This window comes from Solanum dulcamara, chromosome 11, assembly GCF_947179165.1.
Source record: "Solanum dulcamara chromosome 11, daSolDulc1.2, whole genome shotgun sequence".
Taxonomy (NCBI): Eukaryota; Viridiplantae; Streptophyta; class Magnoliopsida; order Solanales; family Solanaceae; genus Solanum; species Solanum dulcamara.
In genome coordinates this window covers 58093860-58116120 of record NC_077247.1, presented here as the reverse complement: position 1 = coordinate 58116120, position 22261 = coordinate 58093860, and the positions used below count along the sequence as shown (strand labels likewise).

The 22261-nt window shown below is 31.9% G+C and overlaps 2 protein-coding genes across 2 annotated transcripts; both read right to left on the bottom strand.

Moving 5' to 3' along the window:
- Positions 1-3521: 3521 nt before the first annotated feature.
- On the bottom strand, positions 3522-6703 carry LOC129873706 (uncharacterized). Its single transcript, XM_055948843.1, has 5 exons — positions 6356-6703; positions 5570-5829; positions 5110-5203; positions 4918-5029; positions 3522-3960 (listed from the first exon to the last, which is right to left on the bottom strand). Exons 1-5 carry the CDS (start codon positions 6489-6491, stop codon positions 3792-3794), a joined length of 771 nt encoding a protein of 256 aa, XP_055804818.1. The 5' UTR covers positions 6492-6703; the 3' UTR covers positions 3522-3791.
- A 9124-nt stretch (positions 6704-15827) lies between these two features.
- LOC129875257 (calcium-transporting ATPase 12, plasma membrane-type-like) lies at positions 15828-19502 on the bottom strand. Its single transcript, XM_055950710.1, has 3 exons — positions 18937-19502; positions 16256-18832; positions 15828-16154 (listed from the first exon to the last, which is right to left on the bottom strand). Exons 1-3 carry the CDS (start codon positions 19183-19185, stop codon positions 16086-16088), a joined length of 2895 nt encoding a protein of 964 aa, XP_055806685.1. The 5' UTR covers positions 19186-19502; the 3' UTR covers positions 15828-16085.
- Positions 19503-22261: the final 2759 nt, after the last annotated feature.

Genomic DNA, 22261 nt, shown 5'->3' with positions numbered 1-22261 from the left:
GTATTGTTTTTTTTAATAAAAAACTTTTAAAAAATAATTTTAAAAATATTTTTTTCACTTCTGTTAGAAAAAATGGGTATATGTTATATATATATTTTTTCAAAAATAATTCATTTGTGAAAAAGATTATCTATAGGTTAGTAAAAAAATATATTTCTAATTCAGTAAAAAATAATTTGTAACAATGGAGTATATATGTGTCATTTCAATAACGACCGAGGTATATATGAGTTAGTTTTTAAATGAATGATATATCAACTCCATATCATAAAGTTCAGAATAAATCAAGCTCTTTGCCCTAAAATCAACCGGACAAATTTTCTTCCTATTATTTGCTTTACGGTTGACTGAGAATTTTATATACTATAAATGAATACTAATTTGTTTTTTCTTCTTATTAATTAATTATAATTATTATTATCAAAATCCTCTTTTATGTATGAGTTTTACTTACATGACTGAACACTACTACTTCCATCTCTCAATTCATTTGATTAGCATTTTTTTAGTGTGTCCCCCCCCCCCCCCCAAAAGGATACAATTCTATTTTTAAAAATAAATTAAAGAAACTTCTCATTTATCAGTAGTGAGGAGATTTATAGCTACACAACTTTTTTATACCATAAGTTTGAAATGTTTTTTCTTGAACTATTGCCCACAGGAAATAGTATACAAATAAACTATAACCGTTTTAAGAAATTTGGTATATCTATTAGGATGATGATGATATGCAACGTTTACTCTGAAACAGCACCGTTAACCCTTGAGGCTCACCAACGGCAGCATCAAACAACTGTAAGTTGGCGTTTGTCCATAAATTTTGAATTAGATTTTAGAGAATTTATCTTTCAATATTTGTCTAGTCATGAAATTTGATTAGATTTTATTCAAATATTTTAAAATTCTCTAAAACTAGCTCTGATGAGTTTGTTAGAACTTTCAACCACAAAACTTCAAAAAAAATAATCAAGATTCATGTTTAAATAATATTAAATTTTTAAGTTTCAACCTCAAAAGTGAACTTGGAGCTAAGAAAATGAAAGATTAGGGATATGTTTCCTTTTTACCCTTCCTTAGAATCTCTCACATTTTTATTCTTTTGGTGACTCAAATTCATAATTATAGAGTTAAAAGTGAAGATTATTTACCATCCGAACAAATGTTTTTTTAATCGGGACATGTCTTTGATGTTGGCATCCTTGCCTTTTTGAGATTAGACTGGCAATGATAAGACTAATCAGTTGGGTTTGTGTCGAGCTATAAACACTTATGAGCCACATATATGTCGGAGGCTTCACGTACGTCATAAGAAAGTCAGTGACCTGTGTTCTCAATTAGAACACGAATGCCACTTCTAACCATTGAGAGAGCCGTACCTACCTAATTTATACTCATCGATTTTAATTTTTGTGATAAAGTTTAACTGAACATTATTTTTTTTAAAAAAAAAAGGAATTGTAAATGAAAAAGGGGACCTACACATTGTCCTGGGTGATTTGGCATTCTCCCATAGCCTTCGAGATTTTGGATATTGTAGGGCATTAGGGTTGAAGAGGTTAGACGTGCGATTAGTAGGACGTACAAAGTGAGAGCTACCGATCCTGATGAGATTCCAATGGATTTTTGGAAGAGCATTGGCAAGGAAGGTATGGAATGGTTGTCTAAGTTGTTTAATGTTATTTTGAAGACAGCTAAGATGCTCGATTAGTGAAGGTAGAGTACAATGGTTCTATTGTACAAGAACAAGGGTGATACTCAAAATTGTAATAATTATAAGGGTATCAAATTGTTAAGCTATACTATGAAGCTTTAGCGGAGGGTGGTGGAGGTGAGGGTGAGGAGAGGAGTGCTCATATCAGAGAACCAATTCCGATTCATTCCGGAGCAATCGACTACTGAAGCAATCCATCTGATGCAGAGACTGATGGAGAAATATAGGGAGAGTAAGAGGGATCTTCATATGATGTTCATTGATTTTGAAAAGACATATGATAAAGTTGCGAGAGATGTCTTTTGGAGGTGCTTGGAGGCAAAAAGGGTCCCAATGGTGTATATTAGGGTGATTAAGGATATGTATTATCGAGTCAAGACTTGAGTTAAGACGGTGGGAGGAGATTTAGAGTACTTTTCTATTGAAATGGGACTTCACTAGGGGTCGATATTGAGCTCTTTTCTTTTCACCTTGGCGATGGATGAGCTGACGTGGCCAATCCAAGAAGAGGTTCCATGGTGTATGTTTTTTGCGGACGACATATTATTGATTGATATGACTCGGGCCAGAGTTAATGATAGGTTAGAGGTTTGAAGATAAACTGTAGAGTCTAAAAGGTTCAAATTGAGCAGCACCAAAACAGAATACTTGAAGTGCAAATTCAATGTGGCGATGGATGAAGAGGGCATGAAGGTAAGGATTGCCAGTCACCCTATTCCCAAGAGGGATAGCTTTAAATATCTTGGGTCCGCCATCCAGAGTAGTAGGGACATCGACGATGATGTTACACATTATATTGGGGCGGCATATATAAAATGGAGGCTTGCCTCTGGTGTGTTGTGTGATAAAAATATATCACCTAAACTTAAAGGTAAGTTCTACAGAACGGTGGTTAGACCGACGCTGTTATATGGAGTGGAGTAATGGCCAGTCAAAAACTCACATGTTCAAAATATGCATGTTGCGGAGATGAGGATGTTGAGATGGATGTGGAGCCTTACTAGAAGTGACAAGATTAGAAATGAGGTTATTCGAAAGAAGGTGGTAGTGGCCCCAGTGACAGACAAAATGATAAAAGCGAGATTGAAATGATTTGGGCATGTGCAGAGGAGATATGTTGATGTCCCAATTAAGAGGTGCGAGCGATTGGTTGTAGGGGTTACGCGGAGGAGTAAAGGTAGACCTAAAAAGTATTGGAGGGAGGTGATTAGACAGGATATTGCTTCATATCACCGAGGACACGACCTTAGGTAGACAGGTGTGGAGGTCGCGTATTAGGATAGAAGTCTAGTAGGGTAGGAAGGTTTTAGGTTGGCCATAGGACTAGTCGGGCCTTTTATGGTTGTGTTGTTGATGTTCGATTACCACATTATTTTGCTACTACTATTGTTTGTGCGGTGTAGTATTTACTTTACTCTTCGTTTTAGACGCTATGCTAAATCTATTGTTTTGTTTTGCTTGGAGCTGATACAATCGAGTCGAGGGTCTTTCGAAAACAACATCTCTACCTCCACGAGGTAGTGATAAGGTCTGCGTACACTTTACTCTCCCCATACTCCACTAATGAAATTTCACTGGGTATGTTGTTATTGTTGTTGTTTGAATTGTAATATTTTAGATCTTAAATAGATTGAAGTATAAAAGATATATTGAAGTAATTTTGATGATTCAATAATTTTATTATTTCATCCATAGTTCATAGTTATTTCGAGGGGATGTAATTTGATAATATTTGCCGAAACAATCAGATCATTTCATGGAATATGAATTTAAATGCCAACAGATTTTATCATTTTCCACTTAAAATTAGACAAAAATTGGGTACCTGAAAAGCTGACTGCCACACCATATCCTTCCCACTTATTTCATGGGATCTAACATTGAAGATCTAAAAACTCATGCGAAGATGTTATTCACCGATTCACAATATTCCTTCAAATTCACTAGTTGCAATTCCAAACGAAATCAAATGTACATAAAATCCCAATCAATCACACAATACCACACTAAATTGAAAATGTCTTAACTTATTAGCAGGCCATTTCTAGTTGTTCATTTCTTGTTTCTACATATAATATCTTTAATTGGAGGGATGAAGATCAATCTCATGGGTCCAAGCAGATCTATCTTGAATGTGCAAGTACCAGTAGGTCTGCGCCAGCGCGTCCGGGTCCATCGTGGAACCATCCTTTCCTTCGCTTTGTTCCCCAACCAACAATCTTTGCTGTGAAGTCGATGACATTGCCCCCCTGCATACACAAATCACCACAGTTGGCTAATCTGCAACAACTAGCACCTTCACATATGCTAACATTATTGTTTATTCATACGTTGGTTTGCAGTTTTAGAAATTTTAATACATGTATATGTTATGAGGGAATTTTTTGTGAGTAGATGATGAAATAACTAATACCTACATGATTCTAATCAACTATCAAATTAATCTTCTCAAGTACTAAATGCTGCATAGGTAGTACCACGTTTGGTAGCTGGTTTGGAGATGAGTTATTCACGTATAAAATTAATACGATATTTAATATGCAATTTAGAATCTTGCATAACTAATACATATATAAGTAATACGAGGATATCTTTGAACTATTTTATGTAGAATAAAAGATGGAATAACTAATAATTAAACTATTCATAACTAATTCATATATGAAATAACACATAATTTTTTTCATAACTAATACATATATCACCAACTCTAACCGGCTACCATAAATCCTGGATTCACTTTTGGATCCCTTGCATACATAACCAGTCAATGAGTCCAAATCCAAATTTGCCAATAGTCGTATCTCAACTGTTCCTTTAATATCCATGCCCCACTAGGCTAAAATTGCTTTATGGGGCATCTAAAGCCTTTTTAGTAGGTAGGATCAGCATTCTACTCATTATTGCAAAAGAATTTCACTAGATCTTTCTGGTCCACAATCTTTATAAAGGCTTACTTCTTTTTTTTTCCACCACTTGATGGATTCATTTATACTCATATTCTTGCTATAAGATTAGATCATTAATAATTGCACTAATCATTTGGAACTAAGTTGTCATTGTTGCTTAGGCAAAATACAACAAAGATTCCTGCATCTTCTTGGATAAAAAGAGAATATATTTATTTAAAGGTATAAAAACAGAGAGATTGAGAAGTTTGAGTAAGCAGAGAAAAAGTCTATATGAGTGGACAAGTGGATTAGTACCGAGGTGCGCCGACGATGCCGTGGATAATGACATGTGCCACGTGTATTCCAAGTGGCTGGAACTCTTTTGCCAGACATTCAGATAAGCCTCTCATTGCAAATTTCCCACAGCCTGTTCATTAATTAATATTATTATCAAAGTTCAAACCAAAAACTGAAAATTTCAAAAGCAAAAAGAAGTTAATGATTTACATAATTCAGAGAAGCCGGCAATGCCATTAAGAGAAGCTGAGCAACCACTGAAGAGAATCGTCCCTCTTCCTCTTTCCACCATTCCTGGTAGTACCTGGCATAAAAAATTCACATACCACAAACTTTCAATTCATAGAGTTTTTATTACTATGACTACTACTCTTTCCTTTTTGATTTATTTGTCTAACTTTAATATGGCACATAATTTCAAAAAGTAAGGAATAATTTTGGATTTTGCAGTTTAAACTAAAGAGATATAGAACATACAAACAACAATAACAAATTCAGTGAAATCCCACAAAGAAGTCTTGAAAAACTGTTTTTAAAAGACCTGACTCAAAAATGTCCTTTTAATCCTTTTAAAATGAACTAATAGAAAAAGTAGGATAAATAAATTGAAATAGAGATTCGTTACAACAACTAAATTTACGCGGGTCAATGTAATGTAAGGTTTAGGGACCTGTTGAGCGCAGTGGAAGGCACCGACGGAGGAGACGGCAATAGATTTTTCAAATTGTTCGACTCTAATGTCGGTAAAATTTGTGAAATTCCAAGATACTGGCTGATATGCGTTGTAAACCAAGACTTCCACAAAACCCAGTGATAGAACTCCCTCAAATGCCTCTCTTACGCTGCGTAAATCGGAGCAATCTATTCGGATAGCAAATACCTGCGACTTTTCTTCTCTCGCTATCTCATCAGCAAATCTAGATAATCTATCTGTAAATAACACAAAGTATATATATAAAAATCTCCAATAACCCCCCATGTCATTTTTTACACAGTGACAATAGAATTTTCAATTCAACAACAACAAACTCATCAATGAAATGCCACGAATGGAATCTATACGAAAACCTTATTTCAATATCACATATACTATTTTCGAAACACCTCAGCTCAAAGTATCGAAGATTAAAAAAACACAAAACAAATATTATTGAGAAAGCATTACTTGCCATTTAAAACAATGTTAGTAACGAAATAACCGAAGCAACATGTAGTAATAGAAAACGAACTAGCAGAAACTAGAGAATATTGCTCACACTACTAGTATACTATGAAAGGAGAAACAGTTGTTATAGTGTGCTAAACCACTCCCACAAGAAAATGAGAAACCGCTCCACTAACTATTTTCCCTCTATTCTAATTTGCAACCTCGAAAGATGAACTTATATATATGGAAAGTTGTGAAATTCACAAAAATTTAATCGTAGATAGCAAAATAGAAAAGAAGACAAATTACCCATGTCACGGGCGAGTATAGCAACTGTATAGCCTTCGTGGGCGACCTTGCGAGCGATGGAGCGTCCAAGTTTAGGCCCAACGCCCACAATGGCGGCTATGCCTCTGGATGAGGCTGAACTTGCCATGGTCTGCATCTTCTTATTAATATATGAAACCGAAATCAAATGCAGGTACGGTTCAGCTGAAAAAGTTTCTCTATTTTGAAGGAATTTAATCCACCGTATGTGTATACGTATATAGGTGGGGGAATTTTATGTCGCTTTCTGAATTTTGCTGCCTCCTATAGAAGAGGCAATTAATTGGAGGAATTTTCTTTTCCAAATTAGGTAATGTGTAAAGAAAGTATATGGACTAGGACTCTCACTTCCGTCCTAATGATTGAGCTGCTGTCAACTAGTCCCTCCTGTCCAATTTACTTGTCCCATTTTTTATTTACGCGTTTTAATTATTATATCATTATTTATTATAATTGTATTAGTAATGGATGTGAGTTAATCTAAGCAAATGTATATGTATATGTTTTTCAGTAGGCTTTCTATGCTAATTAATTAATATTTATTACTTTTAAGAATAATTAATAATAAGACCATAATGGAAAGAATATACTCAATTATATTTTAATTTTATAAAATGATAATTATTTTGAACCAACCATCTATTTTAATAAAAATAGACAAGTAAAAGTGGGTCAAAGGAGTAGTATGAATTAACTCTCATTAATAAAGTGTTGGTCCCTAAAATTAATTATTTTTTTTCTTTTTATTCTTTCACATTAAGTTAGGATCGTATTAAATATATGGTGAATGGTGAAAAGAGTGTAATCAATTTTTTATTTGTTGTCATCTTTTTTCATTCTTATGTGGTAATATTGAGAAAATTAAGATTGTTCGCCCGAATAAAAAGTTGAGTTTAAATTTATTTATAGGCAGGCACTGATTTTATTCGTTATAATAACATCTCAGTTATAAAATTATTTTTTAATCATGTTAAAATTTGTACAACCATTTTAAATAAATAGAGCAGGAAGGATAGACGGTTGAATCTGATTGCTGACTATGGATACCATGAGCCCCACGCAGTACCACTTGCCATAATAAGGACCAAAGAAGAGATGCAGTACCACTTTCTTAATTAACAAAATTACATTGCAGCAGTAAACTATGACAGAGAAACCTGTCCCACTTATCATTCAGCTGAACCCCACCCCCCTATGTACCACTTGCAGGATGCAGACAACCAAATAACTGGTTGTGAGTAAAACATCTTGTACCATAATATTAGCAAACAACTTCATTTTGGAGAAAGTGAATGAGGTTATTAGAAGTTTTGAGTTTGAATTTGGTTAGGTATGGAGTTATTTTCATGAGGAAGTATTTTTAATTAAATGCTAGATTTTTTGAATTTAATTGGATTATAGTAATATGAATATCAAGCAGTGAATAATTGCCTGCTTATGTAATCCACGTTGTCATGACTAAAATCCAGTTCCTTGATAGGCCAAAAGGCCCAAATCCTTTGGCTAAATTCCAAGTTTCCTCCAACATATGCTTCTTTGATTAGACTTTAGAGTTTGGAGGAGCTCAACCAACCAAAAGTTTTGACTAGTATTTTCTTATTTAGTCAGTTTTAGAGCACATATTCCCTCCGTTTAATGGGTGGATGGTCTGTCCATTTGGATGTTTTAGTGGACAGTCGTGTTTCACTTTTTTTTTATACGTCGGACGTCACATAGTGAGTAGTGGCAATTTATTAACAAAAAAAAATATATGTGATTCATTAGTTAGACGGAAAGAATAGTTTTAAAAAAAAAACAAATAAATAATATATGTTTTTTATTTTGAAAAGTTAAAAAGTAATTTTGATTTTTTTTCTATATATTTAAAGAAAGGAAAAATCATACTATCACTTAACTTAAAAGAAAGGAAGTATTGAAGTTGGGTACAACTTTTTGCCGTCTAGGTAAACTAGAAAACCTTCTGAGCCAAGGGAATAGGTAATTGGGCCACAAAATACACAGATGTCAGAAATTACATGTGAGTTTTTCCCAAGTTATGAGCACAATTCATATATAGATAGATGCATAGAGATAAAAAGAACCCAACTCCCTAGATTGAAAGGGATAGGCCACCCCAGTTGTCCACCACTTATATTCTGCCAATTTCCAAACAAAGAAAGGTGCACGCCTTTGATTTGTAACTTTGCCAAACCGGTTGGACACCGTTGGCAAATGATTTAGGTTGAATTGAATTGGAACAGATTAAAAATAAATTGAGTAAAAATGAGTTTAAATTCAATCCGCCTATATGTATATACTCTATACATATTTTATAAACTGATTAATTAAAATGTTGTAATTATCTTGCAAGCGACAACTTTGCAGTCGATGTTGTGAATCTAGCTTTTTTCTTTCTTCGTTCTTGTATTACCTTTTAGTATAGCTTAATTTCATCCAAGATATTTAGAAATAAAATCAACCAACCCATTTGTTTATGTATCATATATTATTGATTTCTCATTTATTAAAAGTTTTCTAATTTTATCCTGTAGATCCATTTGGACATGAAACATAAATTCTATTTTTCGTGAGCAATTATTTTGTGTGTGATATACTTTTTAATTTTAAGAGTATTCTCTATTAGAAAAAACACACAAACGAATAGAACAAGTCATAAGATAGGCTAATTTTCTCCATATTTCTTACAGAATTATATGTGAAATCTAAATTATTATTATTTTTTTTAAAAAAAAAAGAGAACACAAAACGTAATTTACCCCTCCCCGTAAGAAATAAAATTATGAATCGTATCAAAAAATACAATTTTTAATTGTTTGATACTTGGATCATATAATCTGTATGAAAAGATAATGGAGATTTATTTTTAAATTGAATGGATCTCAAAGACTAATTCATGAAGTTCTTAATGCCAACCAATTATTCAGAACGATTGTTTACGCCAGTTTACGCCAAATGAATAGATGCATGACATTTATTGATAGATACATTTTTTATCATTTGACCATGATTAATTAATACATATTTTTTACTATATTAAATTATTAAATCATACTAAATTATATTATTTTAATATAAACATTCGATGCAGATAAGTATTTATCATTCTTAATTTATACAACAATGGTTGCTCGTTTTGATGACATATTTTGGAATTTGGCCCTTGAAACCCAAGTGATTGAATATGCGCTGATACCATATTTGACCCTGTTAGTATCACTTACCCAATCTGTTTAAATATGAATGGATTAGTAAAAGGATAGTTATCAACACATATCATTCGATACATCTAATTTATCAAATAGTCGAAGTATACACTACATATACACTCAGTTGTATGGAGGTACAAATTAACATGATAATTATATTTTTTTAAAAATTAAAAGTTCTACAGTTTAATATTACAAAGGCACTTCTGGAATGATGTTTGTGAAATTTATGGTCTTCTTTAAAGTATCCTCGAAGAGTTTTTATATGGGAAAATTATGGAATTAGGCAAAAAATTCAACTTATTTATAGCAAATAGCTATAATTTAAAAATATTATATAAAATCACTATATGTAGATTTTATAGCAAATTATATATTTATAATTATTCTTCTAAAATACATTTTATTTTCACTCCCCCTCAACCCCACACTCTCTCTCTTCCTTTTTGCTTCTCTCTTATTCCCGCTTCTGTTTCTCCTTTTCTTCTAATTTTTTTTTACTTACTCTCGCTTCTTAATTGATTCTTTTTTATTAAACACTTCTCTCTCCTTTTATTTTAATTTCTTTTCAATGTTTCAATTAGATTTTGATTGTTCAAAATTAGAATCTCATTAAATCAGGTAATTTTCTTTTGTGCATGTATTCATTGAGGTAATCTTGGTATTATTTAATTTTATTTTGTATTTTGCATATTTATTCATATTGTATACTTTTAATCCTCTGTATTTTATTTTTGTATTATGTATTTTTTGAGTTTAATCTCGTTATTCATTTTTGTTTCCGAAAAATTTGATGCAGTGTTCATTTTCAATTTATGCATGTTAATTATATTTTTGTAATTGCAATTCATTTACATACACATACCTAACTAATATGTATTAATACGTATGGTCCCCATTTGATTTGAATTTTCATAAACAAATAACATTTGTATTCATTTAAGCATTACATATTCATATTTATTCAAAGTGATTAATTAACTAGTTTAGTATTCAAAGTAAAAATGTAACCAGGTAAATAAAATATATTCATTTGTATTCAAAGTCAAATCACAAACCGTATTTTACATGTTATTTTCAAATCATTATTTGTACTTGTATTCAAATTCAAGGTATATTTGTGTGTTGTATTTTAATTAAGAAAAATGTATTTATTTGTGTTCAAACTATCATTTTTGTATTTTATATTGAAATTTATTAAGGAGAAATTTTCAAAACTAACTATATGTATATTTGAATTCAAGATATTTTTTGTAGGTTATATTTCAGTTAAGCATAAATATATTTATTTGTCTTCATATTCAATCAATAATTGTATTGTATTCGTTATATTTTGTCATTGATTTTCAGAAAAAAATAAAAATACAAACTAACTAATTGGACTAAATCGCGGATGGATCTTTTATAATATGATACATGAGCTAAATTTACTCCCTAAAATTTTCTTGTAATCATTTTTTCTCAAATTTGCATTCAAATTTAAGTTGTATTCAATTCATCTATTCTATTTTTAACACCATATATATTTGTTTTTAATCTTTGGAGGTATCTCACTGTCACTGATGTACTCATCTTGTATCTTTTGTTGGCCATAATTTTAAAGAAGTGCAACATATCTGGAACGTAGTAATTTAGCATCAAAATTAACTGTCGGAATGTCTTTACCACAAGTTAGATACTCTGCATAGGCAATCATAAAAAGATTTGTAATCCGTACAAATAAAAAATTAATAAATATAAAATAAATATATATTATTAAATAGATATGGTAGCTTGACATGTAACTTTGATCTAGACATATAATATATAACTTAATACAATGTGCTTAATTAAATAAATTAAAAAAAGTACAAAATGATATTTGATTTTGAATATAACTGAATACAATGTGCTCAATTGTATACAAAATACAAATGGTGTTTGATTGCGAATATAACTGAATACAATATGGTTACTTGGATACAACATACAAATGATACTTTATTTGAATACGATTGTTACTTAACTGAATGCAATTACTATTGAACTGAATGCAAAACACAAATGGTACTTTATTTTGAAAATAAATAAATAAATACAATGTACTAATATAATTGAAATAGAAATGGTACTTGATTTTGAATACAACACATATGAAACTACTTTGCTCGTCTAAATCTAAATACAAATACAAAATAGGTATGAATACATATGAGTGAAATAGTCATAATACGTATGTTAATACAAATATAATGAAATACCAATATAGACAACTGCAAATAATAATAAACCAAAATTTTCTCAAACAAACAATATTTACCTCATCATCTATTTCTAATTTTCTCGAGCAAACAATATTTTACATCTTTTGATCAGTCATTAAATGATGAGTTTTGAGGATTTCTTTTGCTTAAACCTAACTAAAATTGTAGAAATCAAAAGACTCAAATATAAAATAAATAGGGATTAACACAAAAATACAAAGCCAAAACCTAAATAATAACGAATTAACTCAAAAACACAAACCTTTAAAAAAAAGTTACCTGATTATATGAAATTCTGAGTTTGTTGAAGATTCACATTAAAAACTATATTCGATTTGCAAGAGGATTACACGATTTTGGACTGATTTTTGAAGAAAAAAATGGAATGAAATTAAAAAAGAGAATAAGATTGATGGATCGATTTCAATTGCTTTTGGAGAAAAGAAGAAAGATGCATAAGGGAAGAAAGATTTGAGGGAGTAATTGTAGCTAATTTACCATATTGGAAGAGATTCCATCCGAGATCTACTATAGTTAGTTAGTGTCACGATCCAAACTGGGCATGAGTGGCACCCACACTTAACCTCCTAGGTGGGAAAACCAACGATGTGAACCCCAACTTATAAAGTATAATAATAACGCGGAAGCTCAAACTTATAAAGTAAGAAATAACAATCCACAAGAGTTTACTACATAACGTTCCCCAAAATCTGAAAGTCATCAATTAACGACATCTAATTTATAAAACTAAGTCTAGAAGTATCAAACACTAAAATAAACAAATAACAATATGTGTCCGAAAACTAAAGACACTATGCCGTAACCGAGAAAATCTATCACGAGCTAGAAGGATAGCTCACCCTGAAATCCGATGATCTTGAGACTGACTTGAGCTGAGGTCGAGTCGAAGTCGGTGGAACATTCGCTGCACTCCATAAAATAAAACAAGAAAAGATACAAGTAGGGGGTCAGTACAGGACAACATGTACTGAGTAGGTATTATCGGCCGACTCAAAATAGAAATCAATATACATAAAGTAATAGCGGGAAATCAACAACAACACTTAACAGGAGGCAACCAATGAACAATTACATAACCAGTCAACAATGTCAAAATCACACATGAGGACTCAAGCCTCCACATCACACTCTTTTGGAAAATGAGTTATGGAGATTGGGTAGTATTAAGTCATTTTAATTTTTTTTTTTTTTAATATTACCGTTCCGGAACGTGACACCCGATCCAAATATATCGTGTCGGAACGTGACACCCGATCCAAATATACCGTGTCGGAATGTGACATCCGATTCAAATATAATTAATTTATCATTCTTCATGATTACATTCTACTTCATTAACAATATTTCACCAAGCCTTCTTTATTCAAGGCATCATTTTTGATAGGGCAAGTTCAAGATTATGGATTTCATGGCCTCGGGATTTTAGGCCAATCACAACAACATATCAATCATCCAAACCACAACAATTAAATGCGTAGTAAACTTCACACATATTACCCAATGAATATCAATCACTATTAAGAGTCTATTTATGATATAGAATAAAAATCATAATCTACCTCAACCGAAGAACCGAAGTAAAGCAAGCTAATCCACCAATGTCCTTCCTTTCTTCAATGCCTCAGACCGTTTCCAATCTACCAAATATATAATATTTATAAATAAACTAGTCCGTAGACACCAATATTATTCATGTTTAACCTAGACCCAACAACTCACCCCAACTCTATAATCAATTCTTAAATTTTGATACCAATTAATATCTCAAGTCTAGGGTTAGGTCTTAATTCATTCAAATAACATAACTTTAATGGTATTCATATAATATAATATAATATAATATAATATAATATAATATAATATAATATAATATAATATAATATAATATAATATAATATAATATAATATAATATAATATAATATAATATACCTAACATTTAATTACCTATTTTAATACACCAAAAACTTAATTTTATAGAGTACCCATAAAATAAAAAAATAAAAAAAACAAAAAAAAACTGTCAATTATCCTCAAGTTACATGACAGTAACTTGAACTAGACAAAAGCCATTAACCATCCATCCTAATAAATATTCTATCATTTGTTAATAACTCTCTCATTACTGCCAATGATTTGCTCTCAATCCTTAGCCTCAATCTCCAACCAAGCATCCAATTGCAATGCTCTAGTTTACAATTCTAAAAGTTATACTAAATTGTAGTTAAACACGAAAATCAATATTACTTATGGAACTATACCTTTTAGTCAGAAAGTACAAAAGCATCATACACCGTGTGGAAACAAAAAGCTGAATCATACACATGGACTATTTGCACATGTCTTCTTATTTAATACACACATTGACACTAGATTTGTGCCTAACATCTACAGTTATAATATATATATATATAGTATTCCCTATCCTTATCCTCAAGTAATATTGCATCAATGAATTGTGAACCTAACAATTTTTTATTTTTTTTTATGTATTCAAGGGATTGGAAATTCTGAAACGCTTACCTGTGCAATCGCTTTGTTGACGCTGTCGGTAAGTTCTTCCCCAGTTTCTTTTCCTTTCTAATCTTTTAGGGCAACTAATCATAAATTAATAAATAAATAAAAATTAAATTCCATTAATATATTTTTATATGTATTGAACAAGTGGTATAGGGCATTAAATAAATTACCACTTTAGCCCATTAATTAAATTAGTTATTTAAATTTACCCCTCAATTAAATAACCATACTTATAGAAAAGTCCAAAATACCTAATTAAAAATTTACGGGATGAGTCTTTTATGAACTAAAAATTTTTAATACTCAAAACGACCTAATGGGTCGTTACAGTTAGTTTGTATTTGTATTTTTTTCCTCAATACCAGCCAAAAAAAATACATATATAAGGCACATAACAAATCAAAGTATAGCTTTTTTTAATGAATAGTGAAAGTGTAGCTAAAAAGTCCTATTAAAATGTTGTTGTTTTGAAAAAAAATTCTTTTTATATGGACGACCCAATTTGGGTCATGCAAATAATGAAATGGTAATTTTCAACTTGAAATTTGGCTATGAAATTTTACATTAATTTCAAGTGAAATATTATTTTAAGTTGAAATAGCGATTTTGAATATGTAATTGAAGCAAACGAAGTTTCATATCTTCAATTTCCGCAAGACTTGTTCTCAATTTGAGTTCATGTTTAATTAACTACAACTTCTAACCTCTAAATTGTACGTTTTAAGTTCACATAATTTTTTCTTCATCTTCAACTAAATTATTGTTCAAATGACTAAAATATTGTTCAAATGACTTTTGAAACTTACAGTTTAAAATTAATCATAAATATTTTTATGACTATAAATCATCTCACTAAAAATAAAAAGAGATTTTTTTATAAGTTAAATTATTTCAAAATATCTATAGAAAAGTACTATCATAAATTGAAATAGCTGAGTAACAAGTTACTTATGGTAATTAATATTTTCTAAATTACCTACTCACACATGAATATTTATTAAAGACGTGTTGGATAAAAGACAAATGTGTCCAAAATTAAAGAAAAATAATCTTACAAAATCCATGTTGGGATATTTGTGAGGACCATATATTTTATTTTATATAGTAAAGAAACGACCACTGGCAGTTGACTTTGCTGTCTCAACAAGAGCTTTGCCTAATACATTACACCAAGTTTGAGAAAAACTAGTTCGAGGTAATTAAGCTAAATTTTTGCATATGTATGATATTTGTCTTCTTGTACCAGCCAATATGTATGATATTTATCTTCTTGTACCAGCCAATTAGTAGAATGTGTACTGACTAGTTTTTTTTTAATAATTATTATTAATGATTTTGAGCAAATTTCTGTGTGTTTGAAATTCATAAAATTCTTGCTTTCTGTATATATTAGTAGAACTATATAATAAGTTTGCAGTCTTGAATTTAGTTAAAAGGGCAAATAGCAAGAACAATAACCGAAAAACTTGATGAAATAAATTAACTAGCCCTACGGACTAAAAATGGCAGCCTAGTGCACTAATCATCCCGTATTTACATAGATCTGGGAAGGGGCCTGACACCCATAAATGGTGTGATGTAGGCGATCTACCTTGATGCATCAAAAGCTGATTTCAGTACTGTTCGAATCTGTAATATGGGACAACTTTACAGTTGCTGTATCTAACCCTTCTAAAAAGCAGTGGAAAATATGTACTAAACATTGAAGCTCCTGCAACATTTGATTAATTTATCAAAATACTAGCTCTATGTTTGGTTGGTTTCACACGACGTGTGATATTTGTTATCCAGCCCTGCAAAAGAACAACAACTAGATCTTGAATCCAAAATGTTAGGAAAGACTTTTATTTGAACTTTACTACAATTAGGCAGTATGGATAAATTTTTATTGTACCTTTCCACAAGTGGATCTTGAAGAATCCAAGGAAGCAAGAGTTGGGTTTGGTGTACTTCTTGGTCCACAGTTACAGCAATTGATTCTGATAAACCAATACTGTAACCAGTTTCTAGCTAGGTGAAGAACTTCACGGTCACAATATTTCTTCATCTTTATGTATTGTGATGCCCATTTTACTATCACATCTAGCAACCATGTAACAGCTCCAATTATAATGGATTCAGCCCATTGTTTCCAATTCAGTCGTGCTGTGTTGGTAAAGACAATGACAACCTCTACTTCAATGAATCCCAACTGCAACACAAGATAGAGCCCAGACAATGCCCAAAACAAGTAATTTTGACCAAGACCTTTGAAGAAATTCTTCTGCTCCAAATCCCTTGCACTGAATATGTTAAAAAGCTGGCATAAAGCGAACCCGTTAAAGACTGTAGATCTGTTAGCTTTTGGAGTGATGTCCAGTAGTGCATTTCCTCTGTATTGAAGGAATACAAAAATGCCAGTCTGATAAGAAGCTTGAAAAAATATGTTTCTCCACATAACCTTGGTAATTGGCGGTTTTCTTGGTCTGATAGAAACCTCATCCCTTAGTTGTCTTGTGGACTGTTGAGTAATTAGCAAAGCTGGCCCTCCAATAAATGTAACAAGAAGGTTAACCCATACCAGCTGGATGATTGTTAACGGGGCATCTCCGTCTACTATAACCAGTATGAAGTTTATTGATAAGCTACTGATAGCCAAGATTACCTCAACTTGGATGAATTGCCTCAGATTCTCACAAACAATTCTTCCTCCCTTGATGCTGTTAATCACGTAAGTCATAGTTTCAGGCCAGTTAGTCACCACGGGCAGGCCAAAATGAGCTGCTTCAAGAACCACATTACTTTCAGATGCTTGTTCTCCCACCACAGCCACCACTTCACCCCTTTTCTTTAACCCCTCTATTAAATGAAGCTTGTCTGCGGGAGAGGAATTTCCCGTAATGCAAATTTTCTCAACATTTTCCTTGGTAGCATCTTCGCCCCTAACTACTAGAGCATCATGTGAGTTGAGCAATCCTATTTCATCACCAATGGAACGGAGCACTTCAACATCTTCTTCCGAGGCAAATATCATCTTCACTCCACCTTCTTTCAGAATCGCAATTCCTTGCCTCATGTTGTCTAGATTGAAAGTATCTTCTAAGACAAACATACCAATGAATGTTAGGCCATTTTTATCAAGTTCAACAACCTGAGTACGTTTGCAGGCAAATGCAACTACGTTCACGTTGTTGTTGTGAGCTTGAGCAATGTCACTCTTTGTTTCGTTATCCAAATCCTGCACTTCACCATTCATGTCATAGTAACTTGAACACATTGACAATATTGAATCAGCCGGGCCCTTGAAATGTGAATAGTACTCCTTCCTATTATCTCCATTTTTCTCTATGACGACTCCACAAGTTCCTTCAAAAGGATTCATCTCATTATCATTGTCCTTCACTATGTTGAACTGCTGATCCAAAGTGTCTCTCTGCATACCCGTGTTCTTCTCTGCCCAACAGAGTATTGGCTCTTCTACTCTGTGGTAGGGTGTTTGAGAAAGAGCGGACAAACCAATTCCATCAGAGAGAACTCTGCAGACACGCGAGGGTATCTTGGTAACATCTTTTTTGTCAAGAAAAAATTGGGTAACTTTCAATTTTGGCTCTTTCAACCAGCTAACATTTTCTATACAGATGGTGCTGACTGATTCCATCTTAACATCAAAATTCGGATACCAATATGCCATTGCAAGTGAAATAAGAAATGGTATTCCTTCAGTCATCCCTACCAGTGTGACACCAAGTAAAGTTATCAGAACTCTTACGGTTCCCTTTGATTCTGTTAAAACCTTCTTCACGGCATTCATTATCCGTGCAATTTCAGCTGGTTCTTCCTTGATTTCCAATCTGTATCCGTTTTCATCATCTTTTTGGCCCAATTTAAAGCGAACAAACACCACCACAGAGATCAAAATGCCAATCAACAGCCCACTAATATGTATGTAATTGTTCAACTTATCAATGTAGGCACAAAAAATGGAGTCCGTTTCAGAAATCAACAGCTGGTAATTCTTCCTTGCTTTCCGATCATTTTGCCTCTTCCAAAGGCGTCTTTCGTACCAATTTCGTGCAAACTTAAACAAAACAATCACAAATATGATCACAACCAAAAGTGCTCCTTCAAACCAACCATTCTGCATACCTTCTTCTTTGATTCCAAAGATAAAAGACAATATTGCAGCAATTGCAAGGAGCAAAATAGTTGGTTCCTTGCATACGAATTGTCGAATCATGTTTTGGCCATACTCTGTGAAGATCAGCCTGTGACGACTAGAAACGTCATTTCCTTTGTCAGCATCATGAATACTCCCCTCGACTCCTCCAAAATTGTGAAGCGAATCCAACTTCTTCTCCTTCACAATCTCTTCACTAATTTGTAAGCATTGCTGATGAGTACTCAGATCATTGTTTGATTCTAAAGTAATAATATCAGGTGAAGCTGCCACAATTTCAACAAGCTGGATTTCATCTTCACTACCTTCCGCATCCTAATTAGACAGAGATCGAGTATATATAATTAATAACTACTTACGTATATATAGTACTGATAAAGAAGGAGAGATAATGTATGTCTTTTTGTTTATATACGTACTCCATGTTTATGATTAAAGCTGGGAAGAGGAGTATAAAAGGTTGTGTTGGAGGATGAGGAGGACGACGACACTCGAGAAAGAGATGCTATTCTTGCTCCAGCTTCAATGAACTTGTAAGTAGATCGGAAAATGAGCACCGACCTCCTCATGATCAAACTAGATTTACCATTCATTAACAGCGGCGAACTCCCCTGAGCTTCAATGTCGTGAATTTCTGATCCATTACCTTCATGATCCACCTCCATCATCCTAGCTATAATATACTTGCCTGGCCTTTGATCTGATCAGTACTATCGCCGTACGTACGAGCACACTAGCTAGTTTTTTGTTTTTTTTTTTGGATTTAGTATAAAATACTAGGAAAGTACTTTTTTGTGATGAGTATGATCATGTACTTGTAGAATCAGATAATGTGATGGTAAGTGATTGAGAAGGATCTAATGAAGGTTCGTATAAAAAGGAAACTTTCCAAGCACCTACTACTCCAAAAAACGTCATGCCTAAAATTACGTCTTTTTGAATTAATATTCTAGTCCTCCAAAATTCCAAACACACGGCGACAATATAGTTAAAACTACAATAAGCAATCTATTTATTTGAAAGTTACAGAATTTGAATGTTAAAACTTGAACAAGAAACAATTAACATTGCTTTTAATTATTATATAATCTGAACCTATCGATGCTAACGATTTAAGATTACGCTAAATTTTTGAGTAAGTGAAATGCTTGTTAAATCCAATAGTACTCAAATTGGCTACTTTTTTGGGAAGGTTTATATTACTCAGTTTGTTGAACTATTTGTGCAACTTTTCTTCTCATTTCTAAAGGCCAAACCCATTGGTGGCCTTTAAAGTTGGCATCAAGTTTCAATTAGACATCTTAAATAGCGATGTTCACTTTAGACACCTCAGTAGGATCTCGCTGTATCATTTTGACACTTTTTGCTGATATGGCAAAGTGAGTGTGATACACTCAATAATAGCGCGTGAAAGGTTTTATTTAACCATTTTTTATTTTATTTTTTCTTCTTCTTCTCCATTTCTCAAGCTACCATGTCCCACCTTTTTTTCAAGCTTAAACTCCTTCAATGGAGGTCGAATTTTTTATTCAAATTCTTTTTTAAGCCTTTTTTTTATTGTATTATTTTTCTAAATCTACCAGTCTCCCTTCACTTTTTTCGTCGGAAAAATGGATACCAACACCCTATTTTATATTTTTTCTCTTTTTATTTCTTCTTCTCACTCTTTTTTTCTTACCATCGTCATTAATTTTATCAAAATTAATTTTAATTTTTTTCAAAGTTGAAAATCGCACCCACTATCATCATCTTCTCCTTTCTTTTCTTTAGATCCAACAATTATAATTATGAGAAAAAATTAAAATCAAAATCTAATGAAAATCCTAAAAAAAAAAAAAAAAAAAAAAAGAAGAGAGAAATTGGGGGCCACCGATGCATTTGGAAGCTTCCTAGAAAGCTCCTACGGCCTACCGGTAACTCCACTGCTCAAGTGTTTAATTTTTCACTCACAGCCTCGTGCTGCATTTGAAATGTCAATATCCTTCCACGTTCAAAATTTTTTGTGCAACGCGGTATTGTCGATTTTTCAATTGATCTCTCTCTCCCCCTCTCCCCCCTCCCCACCCCCACACCTTTTAGAAGATGCTGTTTTAGTATATTTAACAATGTTTTCCAGAAGACTTCATTAATTAAAAGGGTCATTTACTATGAAAATTGTGAGTAGTTTTTTTTTTTTTTTTTTTTTTGTTGAAAACAGGTTATCCCACTAATATTGACGATTGTAGCCTTACATGTAACAATAGGTATACACACATCAATTGTTTTCCCCCTGATATACATGCATTGTACATACAATCAACAAAAAATTGTGTTTGATTGAAATTGAAAAATTGGGGGTGAACTTACAACTTCAGACATATATGGGTATGAAGTTTGAATAATATTACATTCAAAACTAGATGTGAATTGTTTTCCAATGCATTTTAGGAAAATAATAATAATTTAAAGTATATTTTGTTGTTACGATCTTCTAGATATTATATATGATAATTACTGCTACAAATTGATCTTACAAATCATCATTTCTACCAAGTTTAGTGGATAGAAGTACAACAGAGAAAGAGAAAGACTTATTAATTTTGTTCGTATTGTACTTTCTAGTTTAATTAACCAATTAATTGTGATGGAATTTATATTCACTCTATCAAGAAAATAAAAATTATAGTAATTGAAATGTTACAGCTCGACGACCATTATTGGAAGATATACAAGTAGGAAAAAGGAGGAGAAAAAGATGTAGAAGCAGTGAAGGAGTAAATACATTTTTACCTAAAGTTTGTCAATACTAATACACGTTATATGTTTTTAAAAAATAAATAGTATAACTCTAAGGAGTCGTTTGGTGTGGTGGATTAGGCAAAATAATTTTGGGATAGATTTTTAGTAACCCTCAATTGTTTGTTTGGTTACAAAATGTGGATAACTTATTCCAGGATTAATAATTATGCTTGAGATAAATTATCCTTCTCCTTAAGTGGTATAGTAATTCCGGGATAATTTATCCCGGGATAAAGTAGGTAAATAACAAAAGTATCCCTTTAAATTCTTTTTATACATCACTTTTCACATTCATAAAGAGTATTTTTGTAAACAAATAATTTATTCTTAAAATTTATATAATGCATATTATTTTGAATGCAACAAACAAACACTCGATAAAAAATAATTTCATCATAACTAATCCCATTATAACTTATTCTGTCATAATTAATCTCATCATAACTTTTATTCAAACCAAACGATCCCTAATAGTAAAACGATAATTGATTACCAAGTGCAAATCCTACTACAGAAAAAGCTGCCAAAAATAAAACACAGTAATTGTAATATTAGAAGTTCTCAGCTCAACAAGTGGGAATTATTCGGATGGTAAGCATTCATGCAATTTATTAAATTTAGAGTAGAAATTTGTGCTTTTATATATATCTAAAATAGAAAATTTTAAATTATAAAAGTACAATTCCAAATTTAAATCTCAATTACATTATAGTCGTTATATAACTAAAGTTGTAAACTTATGTTGAAAATAATAAGTCATTTGTGAAAGGTGTTGCAGAATTTTATGTTTTTGCCACTTAGGTGCCTAAAAGTTTCAAACATTTTGTATTTATGTGAGCATTTCCTATCAAGATCTTACTATTTGTGAACAAGTTTGAGAAATAGGTTCTTTAATTTTTTTATTTTTTTTCAGTATTTACTGAAACTGTCACGATCTCAACCTGTTGTGACTGACACCCACACTAA